Source organism: Haliotis rubra, unplaced genomic scaffold (genome assembly GCF_003918875.1).
Source record: "Haliotis rubra isolate DU_JTF1 unplaced genomic scaffold, ASM391887v1 Scf292, whole genome shotgun sequence".
Classification (NCBI taxonomy): Eukaryota; Metazoa; Mollusca; class Gastropoda; order Lepetellida; family Haliotidae; genus Haliotis; species Haliotis rubra.
The window spans coordinates 1,120,021-1,137,428 of NW_025766960.1; the positions used below are offsets into that span (position 1 = coordinate 1,120,021).

At 42.1% G+C, this 17,408-nt stretch overlaps 2 protein-coding genes across 2 annotated transcripts in view; one reads left to right on the forward strand and one right to left on the reverse strand.

Moving 5' to 3' along the window:
- LOC124282065 overlaps positions 1-17,408 on the forward strand; it is a 41,169-nt gene that overhangs the window by 10,167 nt on the left and 13,594 nt on the right. The window contains exons 5-11 of the mRNA XM_046718034.1: positions 679-812; positions 10,900-11,028; positions 12,658-12,915; positions 13,155-13,302; positions 13,512-13,701; positions 15,532-15,647; positions 15,927-16,433. Of these exons, the coding sequence (XP_046573990.1) occupies positions 679-812; positions 10,900-11,028; positions 12,658-12,915; positions 13,155-13,302; positions 13,512-13,701; positions 15,532-15,647; positions 15,927-16,433 (1,482 nt within the window). The remainder of the gene's footprint in view (positions 1-678; positions 813-10,899; positions 11,029-12,657; positions 12,916-13,154; positions 13,303-13,511; positions 13,702-15,531; positions 15,648-15,926; positions 16,434-17,408) is intronic.
- Positions 2,157-10,462, reverse strand: LOC124282108. Its single transcript, XM_046718078.1, has 2 exons — positions 9,681-10,462; positions 2,157-4,462 (listed from the first exon to the last, which is right to left on the reverse strand). The coding sequence occupies exon 2, from the start codon at positions 4,452-4,454 to the stop codon at positions 2,478-2,480; it is 1,977 nt and encodes a 658-aa protein (XP_046574034.1). The 5' UTR covers positions 4,455-4,462; positions 9,681-10,462; the 3' UTR covers positions 2,157-2,477.

Here is a 17,408-nt window from a genome sequence, read left to right on the forward strand (position 1 = left end):
GTTTCGATGGACACTTAAAAGCTTTATGTTCTAGATCTAGGGATTTAGATAAAATGGTCTCTTTATATTGACCGTAAATGCTTCTATCATTTACCCGACTGTCTCAGTGCTGGCGACTGTAATTTGGTCCTCCATCAAGACGTTAACTGCACAAAGTGAATAGAAAATAAGCTTTAGAGCCTATTAACACACAATACAAATCCTCGTATGATACATTCAAGCATTAAACTTAATTAACTTCTCACAATTCCTTCTGTAATGCAACTGACCGGCGTGTGGATGGTTTCATATTCAATTTGTTATCAAATTAGAACCACATTGTGAGTGGTCATACTATGTCATAAATATCAAGATTTTGGTTTGTTGTTCAAATCCGCACTCAGCAGTATTCCAGCTATATGGCGGCTGTCTGTAAATAATCGAGTCTGGACCAGACAATCCAGTGATCAACATCATGAACATCGATCTAGACATTTGGGATACGATGACATGTGTCAACAAAGTCAGCGAGCCTGAACACCAGATCGCGTTAATCGCCTGTTACGACAAGCATGGGTTACTGAAGACCAATTGTAACCCGAATCTAATGCACACCATAAGGTATTTTTATAAACTGATGCTCACAGCAGATGATATACCAGATGGCAAACTGAAATGTATTGAGTGTTTTATTTCCAGGTTAAAGATTGAGGTTCGTGCCTACTGCGACCCGGACTGGTACGGATCTACGTGCGAGAAATATTGCAAGGCCACACCTGACCACAATCACTACACTTGCCACCCACATACAGGAGCTAAAATGTGTTTTGAAGGTATGCTCGGAAAGCTGGTGTGAGTGTTGATAGCTATTACAGTCGGTAAACATTTTCAGCTGAATACATGTCCGCTTCTTGTTATATATACTATTCACACTTTGCTAAGGATCAAATCATTGATTCAACAGAAAACTATTGTGGGGTCTAATTTGGTTTAAATATCTAAGCTTATTGTAAGCATGGGTCCTAGGTTTCAGTATATCACTGCATCTTGTGGATCCGATACCTGCTATTGACAGGTGTTGTGTACTTGTCAATGACTCGTTCCATGATTTGCAAAATGGTTGACTGGTGCCATGAAAACTATTTTTATGATTACTCATGTATCAAGTGCATAAGGTTAGATAAGTCGCTTTTTGCCTAAAGAGGGGTTATCATATCATTATTTATGCAGTTTTAAATGGATACAATTTCAAATTATCATTCTATGTTTAAGTAAAGTTGGGAATGTTTGTGATCCTTAGCAAAGTGTGAGCAGTATATCACGATTTTTGGTGGTGATTCGAAACTACACTGAAAACAGAATACCAGATGTACACGAGTTCCTTCCTTGGTAAAGATGTATATTTTTACCATCTCACTAAAATATCATGTGGAAATGCTTAGGGATGCAATATCATTATTTTACCAGAGATGGTTAAACCAGTCATATACCGAGTGTTGGAATATCATTGTTGCTCACTGTAACAAAGTAAAACAGGCGACAACAAAAGGTTTGCAAGGAATTGAAATATTTATTTCAGTCACAGTCCCATCACAGAGTCCACAGGGCTGGTCTGGTCAGCATGGTCCCGGCTGGGTCCAAACAGCTGTAGGTAGAGGCAGGCAGAGAGTCCCTCTCAGCTGGCAGTAGCGTCGTCTGTGAGAGTCAGTTGGGTTCTGCTTGAGAGTGGGGCCTGGTTGCCTTTTTTAACCAGCGTACCCCCCTCTCTTAAACGTCATACCGGCCACAAACAATCTGGCAGGTTGATCCAGCTAAGTCCACTAGATTAATTATCCTCGTGGCCAATGTCCAGTGTGTTGTTTCACGTCAGTTTTCTTAACTCCTTGTTTTTAACTTCTAGTGAGATATGGTCTCCTACTTGTCATATCCCGGTCAGTCTGGAGGGACAGTGGGCAGTACACCGGTCACGCTGGATTAGTGTCTGATGCATTTGAATCACCACATGAATCACTTCCCTCGTTAATGTCTGGTGTGACATTGTTTAAGCGTTCGAAAGACCATGTCCTGACTTTTTAGTGAAATATAGTTTCTCAGCCAGACACGCACCGGTCAGCTAGGTGGCAGAGAAATAGTGCGTCTGTCTCACTAGATTAGTGTCATGGGCCAACACAGCGGCATGCTGCTTATTGTGTTACATTCGCCCCTCTTTACTTTGAAATTTTTCGCAGGAAAAATTTCATTTTCCTTGTACTGTTATATAGTCCTTGCGTTGTGTTTCAGCCGTATATTGTTGCTACAGTCCACCATAGTACACAAATGGAAAATTATAGTTTCCTTGAAAGGGTTGGTAAATATTTACACAGTTCACTCACATTCCCACAGTTTCAACACACTGGGGAATTTAATCGAACTTGGTCGTTCACGAGTTAGTCCTTGGACATCCCGTCGGGACACAACACAGTCTGGATCACGTTGCCGCCGTCGTTCCTGGGTGGTGATTATCCAGTCACGTCCAGACTTGGGTAGAGTTGTCGCACTACCGTTGTGGTTCCCGTTCCGTCCACCCTTCCAGGCACGAGTGGTGCAGAGGCTATCCGCTCCCTGTCGGTGGTAACCGCACCTTCCGTTTCAACAGGCACCAACTCGAACCCGGAAGCAACATGGGTGTGTTTTCCCCTCCTAATTCTTTTGGCAAGCCAGGGTTTGATAAATTTTGAATAGACAGTAACCAACACTATTATCAATGTAACTGATAATGCCACCATAACAAAGGTCCATAAGTAGTTCCCAGTCTCCATTTCCTCAATCGTACCCATTGACTCTAATTGTTCAATTAAGTGATCCATTGGAATTTTATCGAGATATCTTAGTTTCTTTGGTAATCTAGCCTTTTTGAGATCAAACGTTTTTCTTTGTAAGGGTTCAACCAAGAGCATTTGCGTTACATTCAGCCTATTTATCAGTTTCAGAAATTTGTCCTCAAAACTATATCTGCTCTCATTTTGGTAATAGGGCAACAGAGTCAAATAGTCATTCGACGCTGAACATGACTCTTCGAGCCTTATTACACCTAAGGGAGGACGTGCTGTTAGGGCGCTAGGTCGTCTGACGTCACTTTCACAAACTATGGTGAAATCTAATCTTTCCCGCGTTGCTATGACCCACTGCCCAGTAGTCAGATATTCAGCCAAAGGTAAAATAGTCTGAGGCATTACTTCTGTTCTACAGAACTTTTTTACTTTCTGTTCATTTTTCATAAAGAGAGAGACTATACATAACTGACTGAAATTTATGGGATATGCAGGACTTTGAATTTGACAATAACCGACCAAACTCGCAGTGCACCCATGTTTTTCTGTGTCTTTCAGCAACATGTACTTGGTGCGCTTGGTATTAACTGCTATTAAACTAGCCTCTAACTTGTATTTAGCTATCAAATTATGGAGACTATTGGCAGGGTTGTCAATTTCATTGGCCAGGATAGGAACAGGTAGGTTATGTGCTTGATATATCTCAACATGACCATCTAAATCTAAAAGAGGGAGAGAGACAACTACGACTATCTTGTTGTCATAAAGTAATGTGGTACATTTAAGAGTCCTATAGAAATCCCATAACTCGTTTTCAGGGTCACCTGCTAACTTGAACCTAGGGGGTAGATGAATCTTTACCTCCCTTAATATAGTTAGTAACTGCGTGGGAGTTATTGTGCTAGGTGACATATGGCCCAGAGATAGCATATTCAATTGCAAATGAAGGTGTTCCAAATAGTTTGTAAGGGTTTCTATCGTTTGTCTTAGTTCCTCTATTACTAGTTCTATTTGTAAATAAGTCTTTACAGCCCACTCCATGTTATCAATGCGTACTTGAAAATGGTCGGTAACATTCTGGATCGTGTTGTCGATTTGTTGTAAGCTATCTACGATTTCGTTAATGGCATGTCTATTTTCTCCGATTTGGACTCTGGATACATTCAGAATAGTTAACCCTTCCTGTACTACATGTGCTAAACGAGCTTGGTTCGTAGCTAAATTATGTACATTTCTTTTGATACTTTCAAGGTCTTCATCTGAAACGGTGCCAAAAAGGAAACTTAATGCTTTACCAACAAAGAGTAAGAGCGACCTTTTAGGCCTCGACAGGTGATGATATTCTAAGAAATTTTCACGAAGATTATTCAAGGTGATGTTTAAGTTATCTATCTCCTGATCTAGTTTCACGAACATGCTTTCTATTCCAGAATAAGTAGCACTATAGTTCTTGTTAATTACCTTATGGATAATCAATGCCACATCATTGATGTCAGTCTGACATTTGGTTAAATACGACTGGTAAGGTTTTAAGTCTATAACAAAGGTGACTAACCACTTAGACCTGGTGGTCGTTACGTCATTCAATTTCTGAAATATGATGTTTTCGAACATCATGGCACCACTGGCTAAACCCACATATACTAAAAGAATTAGGACACCCATAGTGTTTTCTGAAAACCAGAGGATAACAGATTGATATATATCCCTCTACATATATTCATTATCAGGCAAAACTGTCATCAACAGTCAGAATAAGTCTTTCATATATACAAAGGCACTGAGGTCAGCAGTCTTAAGAAATCGTCCAGTAAACAAGTATATCTATGTATATATATATAACATTGACATTATATACATTGCGGTCATAGCTGTCCACACTATTGCGAAGCCTTACAATAGTTGGGCTACTGCTTCTAGTAACTTCCTAACTTGGTTACTAGGCCGAGGCTTTATATCTGTTTCGTCACTTTTAGCTGTGACAGGGTTGCAGCTAATGACATTTACTACATCTTCGCGATAGGATTGTGAATTATCAGAACCTTGGTCAGAGCCACTATCTTCAGTTATTAGCTGTTCCTGTACTCGCCTTCTGCTCCTTAACCTTTTAACGACCTCAGCCAGGGGGATGTTATCCTCATCCTCAGAGTCTGATCTTTCCTGGCGGTATCGTCTGGCAATTCTAGCTAACGGATCCCCTGTCTTAGCATCTGAACTTTCTGAACTTGATTCAGATGAGGGAGGAACAACGTAGGCAGTCTTTCTCTTAGGACGGCCACTGATATCTTTTGGGATGTCCCATTCATCTATTTCAGCTACTCTAAGGTGCTCTGCATGGGCTTTTGTGGTTGATCCATCAAGCTGACATCGGATTATATAGGTGACAGGAGAGGTCTGATCTATGACCCTGTAAAAAGGCCTCCACTTGTTTTGTAGTTTGCTTTTTCTCTGGTGGAGCCTGTAGAAGACTGGGTCACCTATCTTTATTTTGTTTGGCTTCCTATTCCTGTCAGCATACTTTTTCTGTCGGCGCTTAGCCTTCTTCATGTTCCTATGTACCAGTACGAAGGATTTATGTTGCTGTTGTAACCCGATCTTGTGTTCGTCTTCTCCAGTGTACTTTCTTCTTGGCTTGAGTAGGTTATCAATAGGTAACACGACATCTCGGTTATACAACAGGAAGAAGGGTGAGAATTTCGATGATTCGCAGATGTTGAACCTTATGGCCGCCAATGTCTGGTTAAGGTACAAGTCCCAGCTGGTCAAGTCGTCGTCCAGTTTCTTAGCGAGTACATCGTGTAGGGTTCGATGGAATCGCTCAACTCGGCTGTTGGCCTGTGGATGATAGTACGAGGTTTTCACATGATGTATCCCGAGTGCCTCCAGGGTCTCCCTAACTACCCTGTTTACGTTTTCCGTGCCATTGTCAGTGACAATCTGAAGTGGGGCACCAAATCGTGGAAAGATCTCCTCGATTAGTAAGTGGGCCACGGTTTCTGCTGTTTTGTCTGGGACGGGAAATGCTTCGGGCCAACCGCTGAAATGGTCCACAAAGCTAATGATATACTTGTTTCCAGACAAGGAAGTAGGGTATGGGCCAGAAAGGTCCATGCTCACCTTGGCAAATGGATAGGGTGGCATATCAGTATCTTGTAGTGGTGGCTTCTGTGCTTTCATCATACGAGCTTGACAGGTGATGCACCTTGTGATGTAGCTATACAGCTTTTTGTAGAGGTTCGGCCAATAATATTTGGTCTTAATCGCCTCAAATGTTTTGTCAATTCCCATATGCCCATTCTCATCGTGGTATTGCGTCACTACATCTTGTTGAAGATGTTCAGGCACATATAATCTTGGAGCTGGTTCATCATCCGCATCACTCATAAAATAGAGTAACCCACCTATAAGTAGAAACCTTCTCAATGATGACTCATCTCCACTACCCTTTTCCAGCTTGATCTTAATGTCTTGGATGTTCCTGTCCTTCAGTTGTTCTGAGCTCATGTCCAGTCCCAATCTGCACGTTTTGGGGACGTCAGGGGTCTCGCTTTGTTGAGGTTCACAGCTGGCAAACTCCTTTGCTGAGAATGTGCTTGAGTCAAGGACATTAATTTCAAGGGCATTGCTTGGGCCATCTAGTACAATTTCCTCCCCTGGATTGGTATCAACCCCCGGGTTGGTCGGTACTCTCGACAGGAGATCAGCACATGTATTGGTTGTTCCTGCAATGTACTCAATCTCACAGTTTTAGCCTGCAACTCCAAGTGCCCAAAGTTGTACCTTCTTATTTTGCATCGGCGACTCCAGCAGGTACTTCAGAGGTTTATGGTCCGTTCGGATGACGAATTTGGCATTATGCAGATAATGGTCAAGTTTTTGCAAGGCATAATGAATGGCATATGCTTCTTTTTCAATCGTTGACCATCGTGTTTGAGTATCTGTCAACTTGTGTGATAGGAAATGGATTGGTTTCTCAACTCCCGGAGATGTACTGTCGTCATAATGTAGTTGTGCTAGGCAGGCACCCACGCAGCTATCGCTGGCATCAGTGTAAAGTACATATGGCCTGCTTGGATCTGGATACGTCAGCAGGGGTACCACAGTGAGACTCCTTTTCAGGAACTGAAAGGCCTGTTCACATTCTTCTGTCCAAGCAAATCGGGCATACTTCTTGGTCAGTTTCACAATTGGCTCAGCTATTTTTGAGAAGTTTGGTATAAACCTCCTATAATAACTACACATACCAACAAAGCTGCGGACTTCTCGAACCGAGGCAGGGGCCTCCATGGAGCGGATCGCCTCAACCTTTTTCTCATCAGGCTTGATCCCATCCTGATTGATGATGAACCCCAAATAGTTGGTTTCCTTTTGCATAAATGAGCATTTTGACAGTTTTAATTTTAAAGAATGTCGCCGGATCCTGTCAAAGACCAATTGAATGTGTTTCAGATGTTCTTCCTTGGTTTTAGAGAAGATCAGGACATCATCAAGGTAGGCAATTGCAAAAGCCTCAAGGTCCTCTAAAACGACATTCATTAGTTCCGTAAAGACAGACGGGGGCATTGCATAAGCCAAATGGCATTACTGAAAACTCGAAAAGTCCCCGATGGCAGGCAAATGCGGTTTTCTCTTTGTCCTTGTCATCCATCAACACCTGCCAATATCCAGACTTTAAGTCCAGGGTTGTAAAGTATTTAGAATCGCCTAATTGGGTTAGGATGTCATCGATCAGAGGTAGCGGGGTCGAAATCGGGCGGCTGATTCGGTTCAATGCACGGAAGTCGATACAAAATCTTTTGCTGCCGTCTTTCTTATCAACTACTACAATTGGGAAGCTCCATGGTGACCTCGACCGTTGTATTATTTTAGCTTCAAGCATCTCATTAATTGCCTTATCAACTACCTGACGTTTGTTTAACGGCGTTCTATAGGGCTTCATTCTAATCGGGGGATGATCGCCAGTGTCTATTTTCATTTTCACTGTTTCTGTATGCCCTAAGTCCATGTCATTCTTTGCAAAAAGGTCTCGGTTACAGTTAACAACGTCATAAACACTACTCTTGTGTTCTGGTGGCACGTTAATGTCAACGTCCTTGTCATTCGTAATGCTGTCATTGTCCGGCAAGTCTGACATGTTGATTACGCTCTCTGAAGGAATGCTTTCCAATTTCCCCATAACACAACCTCGTCTTAATCTAATGGATTTGTTGGTATTATTTACTAGCATGACTGGGACATTTCTGTGTTTATCTATCTTGACAATGGAATTGCTAACCAGGATACCCGGTTCTTTTGCCAAATAACCAGTATCAATAGCTGTCAGTTGATACACACTATCAGCTTGCATGCCATCCCTATTCTTAACTTTACTTCTGAGAACGTTTTTGCTTTGTGGTTTTATAGTTATGTTTGCTGCCAACCTTACCACAGAGGAAATGTGAATGTCCTCCTCCAAGGGGACATACGTTTTGCCTATTCTTAAACTACCGAGATCAAAGTAAAGCCTCACACCTGCCTTGGTCAACCAGTCATGGCCAAGGATCATGTTCCGGTTCATGTTCCGGACCACATAGAATGTGTGATTGAGAGTAACACCCCTAAGTTTGAAAGTCAGATTGACGCTGCCATCTACTTCCAGAGCATTACCATTAACTCCCTGCAGGGAAATCTTTTTCATTTCAAGTTTGCAAAATCCCTTAATTAATTCAAATATTCTCCTATGTATTATCGATACCTCTGCTCCCGAATCTATTAAACATCTAACCTTTTGTTTACCAATTTTAACACTGCATGAATTTGGTCTTCCTGCCAGGTTAATTGAGTATTTTCTTTCATCCTCTTCCCCAGTGGCTTCTTTGTGGAGAAGAGGTTCTAGTTTAAAGTTCTATCATTGAGGTTGGCAAAAGTCACTCTTCGTCTGTTCGGGCACTCTCTCTTGACATGTCCTGGTTGGTTGCATGACCAACACACTATTGGTTTTGGGGAATGGGGACGGCCTGTCCCTACCACTGCATGAATCCCCCGTCTCGTTTGCAGCCCACTCTGACTAGTTTGAATGTTACAATCTCTAGCCCTATGCCCTGTTCGATTGCATTTAAAACATCTCCTATGCCTCAGATGGTCTATGTCCATCGCTTCTTCTCTTCGTTCATTTAGGAATGTCCTTTCCCTACTGTTATTTGGGCTTCTATGTCTACCACTTGACCTATCACTTGACCTTCCCAACCTTAGTTCGAAACGAGCCCTAATGTTTTGTTCATGTGTGGCCGAGGTGACAGCTGTCGCCAAATTTGGCGGGTTTTCTCTCATTAATTTCTTCTGTAAGTAGTCGAAAGCAAGCCCATCTATAAAGAACCCCACAAGTTGCCTCTCCACTGCCATACTGTTGCCATCCGGGCCTAAACCTGCATATGCCTCCTCCGCTAAATTTAGTAGGCGTTCAGCAAATAGCTGTACGCTTTCACCATGCTTTTGCCGGAGGGATCGGAGTAACATAAAAGCATGTTGTGGATCGGTTATTTCTGCAAACCGCCTTGCTAGTTCTACTTTTAATTCTTCCCACGTTGCCTGCTCGTGGTCATTCATAAACCTGTGTATAAAGTCACTGACGGCCCCTGCGCTAGTTTGGTATGCTATCATTTTTTTTTGGTTTGAATTTGAATTGGTTAATACCGAATACTTTTCAATGGCCTTAATCCATTCCTTGTACCTTTTGGGGTCTCCATCGAAACTCCGAACTACCGAGGATATTCCTTGTGTCCCTATTTTTGATGATAAACTGGACAACTGTCCTGAAATTTGGTTTGCCAAACCTTGAAGAAACTCGCCTAACTCCTGGCTTGCCATTTTGAATATTGGAGAGTACTAACAACAAAACCCTTGTCTACTCACTCGTTTTCTCGTCGGGCCAGTCTCCACGTAGCTTTTTCCTCCTCGAAAGTTCGTTTCCAATGGATATCCTGGTCTCGGCACCAGTTAAAGAACCCTGAGCATCGCCTTTACTTGTAACAAAGTAAAACAGGCGACAACAAAAGGTTTGCAAGGAATTGAAATATTTATTTCAGTCACAGTCCCATCACAGAGTCCACAGGGCTGGTCTGGTCAGCATGGTCCCGGCTGGGTCCAAACAGCTGTAGGTAGAGGCAGGCAGAGAGTCCCTCTCAGCTGGCAGTAGCGTCGTCTGTGAGAGTCAGTTGGGTTCTGCTTGAGAGTGGGGCCTGGTTGCCTTTTTAACCAGCGTACCCCCCCTCTCTTAAACGTCATACCGGCCACAAACAATCTGGCAGGTTGATCCAGCTAAGTCCACTAGATTAATCATCCTCGTGGCCAATGTCCAGTGTGTTGTTTCACGTCAGTTTTCTTAACTCCTTGTTTTTAACTTCTAGTGAGATATGGTCTCCTACTTGTCATATCCCGGTCAGTCTGGAGGGACAGTGGGCAGTACACCGGTCACGCTGGATTAGTGTCTGATGCATTTGCTCCTGGTTCTATCCACCACATGAATCACTTCCCTCGTTAATGTCTGGTGTGACATTGTTTAAGCGTTCGAAAGACCATGTCCTGACTTTTTAGTGAAATATAGTTTCTCAGCCAGACACGCACCGGTCAGCTAGGTGGCAGAGAAATAGTGCGTCTGTCTCACTAGATTAGTGTCATGGGCCAACACAGCGGCATGCTGCTTATTGTGTTACAGGTCGTTTATCTACTCTCCATAGGGACCGTTCATGATTGATGAGTGGGGTTAGGGGTGATGATGATTTTAAGGGGGTCACCCATTTTGCTCTGGGGAGGTACGGGTGGTAATCATTTCCCATATTGGGGAGGTAAGGGGGACATAATTTTTGTTCATATGAACTACGGGGGGAGTCACTGGTTTTGTACATGACATGCAGGCGCCGAGTGAGTTGTCACTTAATTTGTACATAAATTTTGGGAAAGTTTCTGCTTCTCCATAAAATCTCTTTTTTTTCCCACTCCACACCACACACACCCCTCCCCAGCCATAAATCATGAACGATCCCTTAGCTTAGATTATAACCCCCTTGAGTATTGAGTAATATATATTCTTTTATGTAAACATATTCAATTCTTTTCAATCATACAATTGCAGGGTGGAAGGGAGATAACTGCGACCAGGATATCGACGAATGTACAGAAATTCACAACTTGTGTCAGCGTGGGGGAAGTTGTACTAATACACTCGGAAGTTTTGTGTGCAGTTGTATGGAGGGGATCACTGGTGAGTTGTCGCCATCTCTTATTAATTTACATTGTGTCTACATTCTGATTCCTGCAGGCCCAGGCCAGACAGAGAGCATTTTCGAATTGATTTTTTTTGTTTTTTTTAACGCTATATGGCTGTGTTCCGTAAATGATCGCGTATGGACCAGACAATCCAGTGATCATGAACCCCTATGTACGCGGTTGGGATACGATGAGGAGTGTCAACCAAATCAGCGAGCCTGACCACCCGATCCCGTTAGTCGCCTCTTACGACAAGCATGGGTTGCTGAAGACCAATTATAACCCGAATTTTCACGAGTCGTTTCTGATTCGAAGCCTACAATACATGCAATATGTGTCCCCACCTGGTTTGGTTGTAAAACGTCGTTTCTATTATGAATTTGTCTCTCCATAGGAGGATCTAAGTAAAGGGAGAAACACAAGACAATAGATAAGATTTGCAATTGGTTTACGGCTAACGGGATCTGTTAAACAACAATATACAACAATGGAACACGGTTTTACAGTAGTTCCATTCTCAGACGTCGTCCGGAAATGGGGGTGGGGAGAGAGAATTCATAATGTGGGGTAAAACTTGGTTTCCGTTTATTATATATTTTCCTCACTAAAGGGAGACTTTGATACTCATTAGAATTGGTGATGTCATTAGGTAAAAAGCAATGATGTTATGAGCGCTATAGATACGTTTGAGTATTATGTTTTTTTGTTGAACAGCACAATTCCAACAACAATTTAAGTTAAAAGTCAAAAAGGTGTGATTAAATGGTTTATAAAACAATTTGATTAGAGGCTTTATTAGTTTCAAAATGCCTTAAGCGAAGAGTGAAATATTAGAGACCGTTCTTATAGTTGATCTGTATTTGTTTTAAACGTTTTGAATCAAGATTCGTACGACGGTATTAATAATCATCAATGACTTCTCTATCTTCAGTTACCTTGTATACAACACTTATTGGTGATTTACTATCCACCTTGTCGTAAAACTTATACTTTCTGTTCTACAATGTGTTTTTTTCTGAGTTACTAGCCGTAGAGAGCTATAATTAGTTGTTATGTAGGACGCCAGTGCCAAAAAGTCTTAACTAAGCAAGTTCTGTCAAACTGGTAGCACCAGTTAAAACAGTTATCAGAAGTATTAAAACAAACATTTGCAAATAAGATGAATAAAAGCTGTGAAAGAACACGGCCCTGTGGATCGCCAGTTTTACTGTGGGTGATCCTGTCCCAGTTACACTAGTAACAATTTGGGATTACACTATGTCTTTCTCAGAGACGTGCAGACGCAAGTACTTTTAGGGGTTGATTCCGGTCCGGGATTCGAACTCACACTCTCAGAGTCAGGCATTTAATCGCCAGCACACAACGTCAGCGATCTAACCCACACAGCTAGCGCGCTTAAGCAAAGACAAAGTCTACCTGGTTGTCAAGATAACCTACTTTGTGTACCTCTATGGCAAGTGTTGCAAATAAACACGTGACAAAGTACTTGACCTATAACACCAGTGATTTCGGCGTGTAATTAAAGGGTTAAACAACATCAAATGCATTTTTAACTCAACGGTCATGCAAGGTGTCCATTACATGCTGCTTGTTTCTTGTCAAATACTTCCTCAACTTTGTTCAGGAAGGCTATGTGAAAACATCATCAACCAGTGTGCACTGGCACCATGCTTGAACGGAGGGACATGTGACGGAAACGAAACAGCCTTCAACTGCACATGCTCTGAAGAGTGGACTGGAGGGACCTGCGCAGAGAAGGTGAATTTCTGTGACAGCGCCCCCTGTAACAGAGGGAACTGTACACCAGACTTCCTGACGGCAACTCGGTTCAAGTGTAACTGTGAGTTTGCGTGGGTAGGAGAAAGATGCAGTCATGCCGTAGGTAAGTGGAATGTTATCTCAGTTTATCAACTTTGAGCTGTAATTATGAATTGTTTTCTTTTATTTTAGCGTCATTTCCGGCATCATGAACTATCGCACAATAAACACAGTTTCAATGTACGATTACTCTGCCTATGTCTCTTGTCTAAATGGAATATTTCTTTCATGCTCTTTGGTTGTCTACTAGCTATTTACGTATTCGATGCATATTTATAAGAACCGCAAGTTCTGTGCATTCAGATATATTAAACATCACGCTCCTGGGTGAGATTGATCATACAAATAGAGGTGACCTGGCTGATGGCTTGGACAGACTCATCACCGAACTCGGGGGAATTCCAGGAAAGGTGGATGTCAAGTTTACAACAAACGCACAGAAAGAAAGCAAGTAAGTGATGAACAGGGTGTTGCTGTGCCGGCACACAATGATGTCAGTATATTAAGCGTCCTACCCTGCAATGAATCGTACGATCTCTATCAAGTTGGTGTTTTGAAATGCACCCAACAGTGAAACAAACAGCGGTTTACAATGACTTCAATCTTCCTGCAAATAATGTCAAGGTTATAACTAAGTTTGTGTTTGAATATATGTTTCAGTTATACTACAACGTACATACAACTCTATTTTGCTGTGGAGAACGGCTCCTTTCTGGAGAGTGATTCATTAGATAGAATCTTCGAATCCAACCCTGACGAAGTCATCAGTGAATATCTGCCTCTTCCATTGTACCCACGTCAACAAGAAGAGAAGGCGAAGATCACGGTGTTCCAAACGATGGCAACAGAGGTTCATTTCGATATCGTGTTAATGTCAACGAAACAACCTATGCCAAATTTGAATTTAGCTCATGACATGACATGTGATTGTCCTTTGTAAGAATGTTTGTATACTGAACCACAAAAAGAAATGTCGCACCGATAGGGGTTTCTTAAGGCACACACTTTAATTTACTCAAATTAACAATCAAAACGAGGACTGAGTTCAAACTTGACAGTTATGGTTAACACATTTTCGGGAAACACATTTAGAGTTCACACAAACAAAATCACCAAAAATGGTACCATAAAGATACCCCAAAGTCAGTATCGTGTGTGGCCTCTATGAGCATCGTTGAAATCGTTGCATCGTCTGTACATGGAATGAATTAGCCGGTCGATGAAGATCATACGCATTTGGGTCCATACGCGAAATGCCTGATCGACTCTAGCCGTAGTTGTCGGCCTTGGTTGGAGGCCATTCAGTCTTCTTTGAATCTCGTCCCTACTAGAGTTAAATTCGGACTGAGTGCAAGCTATTGTAGGGTTTTAAATGCCTTGTTGTCTTAGGAAGTCCAATGTTGCTCTGGCAGTGTGGGCACAACCGTTGTCTTGCTGGAAGATGTGATTTCTGTAACGTCCAAAATGTGGTACAACGTGGGGTCTTATGACTTAATCAATATAGCGAGCAGCTGTCACGTCATTTATTCATCCAGGACCAAGATTCTGGAACACCACGGTATTAACTAACTGGTTCAGACCGATTGCACCCCACACTATGATGCTTAGACCACCTCACGAGTCTCTTTCAACAATACACTCATTGGAAAACATTTCACCACGCCTTCGCCATACTCTCACCCTGCCATCGACTGTCGAAACACAATGTCAGGCGGTGATGAGCGGTGAGGACAGGACTAGGATATGATCTGTGACACTGATGGGTCTGTTATGAGTCCCAATGGTCTGCCGTGCTGTTTCCGTCGCTTTAGGGAAGCGTCCCACGACTTGGTTCCTCTGATCTCTCGTAAGACGTGGCATGGTGGTTGTGTCAAAACAAATATGATTTCAGGCGAATTTGGGACTCGCTTTCATTGGTAGGGTTGTCACGACATGCACGTGCATTTTCATTTTTACGAATGTCATACGGAACCTTTTACCACGTCTGCCTTCTTCGGTGCGCTTGGTCAGAAAACACACTGATGTTGGTAATAACTGTCAATTTGGATTGAAAACATGTTAAGAAAACGGTACAATCATAATAAAAACACCACCTTGCAAGAACCAAATTTTGCATTTGGTTTTGAAAAGCGACGTTTCTTTTGTGGTTCAGTATATATTTGTTGTGTGACGCTAAGCAGTAAATACTCTCTGACGGCAGTCTGTAATACATTGACATGTCATCAGTGAAGTCAGTAGACCACTCAATCCAGATCGACGTCTCTTTTGTCGAGGGCGGTGGGGTAGCCGAGTGGTTAAAGCGTTCGCTCGTCTTGCCGAAGACCTGGGTTCGATTCCCCACATGGGTAAAATGTGTGAAGCCCATTTCTGATATTGTTGGAATATTGCTAACAGCCGCGTACAACTAAACTAACTCACTCACTCTTTTGTCAGCATGCTTAGGTTGCTGGAAAATACGTAACTGGAATCCTCGCATGTCTCTACAAAGTAATACAACAGAACAAAACCTGGTCCTGATTGAAAGATTTAAATATAACTGCAACTCATTAAAGTATCATTTGAAAGCAAAAGCAATAATACTGTTACCTTCACAGTTCCAATTTATATATGTAAGTTTATGGTGAAAACCCCATTTGACTATATTTGTTCAATTGACTACTGATGAAACCTGCTGTTTCAGAGATCGCGTAACAGTTGGGACAAGGGCCATTACGTGAAGACCATTGGAACTCCTTTAGGATTTGCCCTTATGACTGTACTACTTTGGGTGGCTTTATGGATCTGGAGAAGAAGATCGTAAGTTGCACATGACATTCCCTTTGATTAACATGCAAAGACGACAGATATTCTGAGTAACGTAATTATTTTAATCAGACACACACATTCACGCAGGCACGCACACTCACACGCACACACGATAGAATCATGGGTTTACTATTCTGTATAACCATGTTGTAAACATATGTAAGACCATTTCAAATAGTATTTTCATATCTGAATGTCATATCGAGAGTAGTTTAGGAGATTATATTCAACAAAAGCAACAATTTATTGTGTTATTTTTCCGATTTCCAGACACAACTCGGACCAATTCTTGGAAGACGATCAAATCAGTCTTTTTGTAATGGATGTCGCATGCAACAGGAGCCTAAACAGACCAGGTAACGTCACAGGCACACGTCAGGATGCAAGCGTATCTCCAAGTGGCTACACAAGTCTTCACTTCCATGACCATGAAAGATCACTCGACACAGACTGTGATGACACATTACACATCCACATAGCAACTGAAGATATGATATTCGATCCAGTGCTTCTAGATGACAACAATCTTCACGATGACGAGGCAAAACTAAATACCCGCCTCCACGTTGCCTCATACATCCATCCAGTCCCTGCAGATATTACCCTTGACCCGGCGAGTCTAGAGGATGAGGAAGATGAAGCAGAGTACACTGTCATCGATGACAACGATGTTGAGGACCCCTTACAGGAAAACCCTTATGAAACGATAGAATTTTTCGATGACAACGATGTTGAGAACATCTCACAGACAAACCCTTATGAAAAGATAAATTTTTAGCTCCCTTGGACGATGTATTTGTCAGCCTATAATTATGTAAGATATTAATGGCTTCTCTGCAATGCGACTGATTGAGAACCGGAAGTGCGAACAGCAAACTGTCATCGTAGGCTGTCCGAGTGCATCAGAATCGGTTAATAGCTCAGTGGTTACAGTGTTGTCTTGCACTAGGACTGACCAGGTTTCTAGTTCAACGGATTGTGAACACCCCAGGGAGGATCTATTTAGAATGATCTGATAATTGTGGGTAAGCAAAGTGTAAATTCTAAGCCCATATGCCAGGTTACCTGGAGCAAGGATTAGCCTTCAGTAAATCCTTTCCGATTCCCTGCTGGTACAATGTGCAATGTCATTATGAACAGATGATTTTTAGTTACCTTGGGCATCGCATTGCACGTGTTGATTTGCACGATGTCGGCTGACGGGGTTCTAATTCCAAGTGGGACCCATGTTGTGAACACTATATGTATGATCTACTTACAGTGATCTAATGAATCACTATATGTTAGGTTACCTGGGAAGATTCCCCATGGGTACAATGTACGATGCCCATTCATGGTGATCCCCGCCGTGAGTGAATGGAATATTGTTTAAGCTCTCTCTGACGCTACGTAGTCATTAGCCATGGTATGTCCAGACTATTTTCATTTATTTACTGATACAGACGGAGACTTGTTGTAAATATGCCTAATTAATCTAAGTATATTCTGTATTAGCCATTGGACTATCATTACAGACTAACTGCAAGTTCAGGTTCGCAAATAAAATTACTCTTAAAGCTTGTTTTCTTCACTGTCTCACTTCACTCGTTGGCCTTTCTAGAATGACAAGCATGAATGATAAAACGCCCATGCAAGATAATAACCTGATATTCCCCAAAACAGATTGCATTTGGCTTAAATTGAAATTACTCTTTAAGCTTTTATTATTCACTGTTATTCGCCATACTTGTTTCACTCAACTTATCGACCTTT

Bases quoted from the DNA above. Each gene is read 5' to 3' on its own strand.
- LOC124282108 (XM_046718078.1), bottom strand. From the start codon at position 4,454: ATGGGTGTCCTAATTCTTTTAGTATATGTGGGTTTAGCCAGTGGTGCC.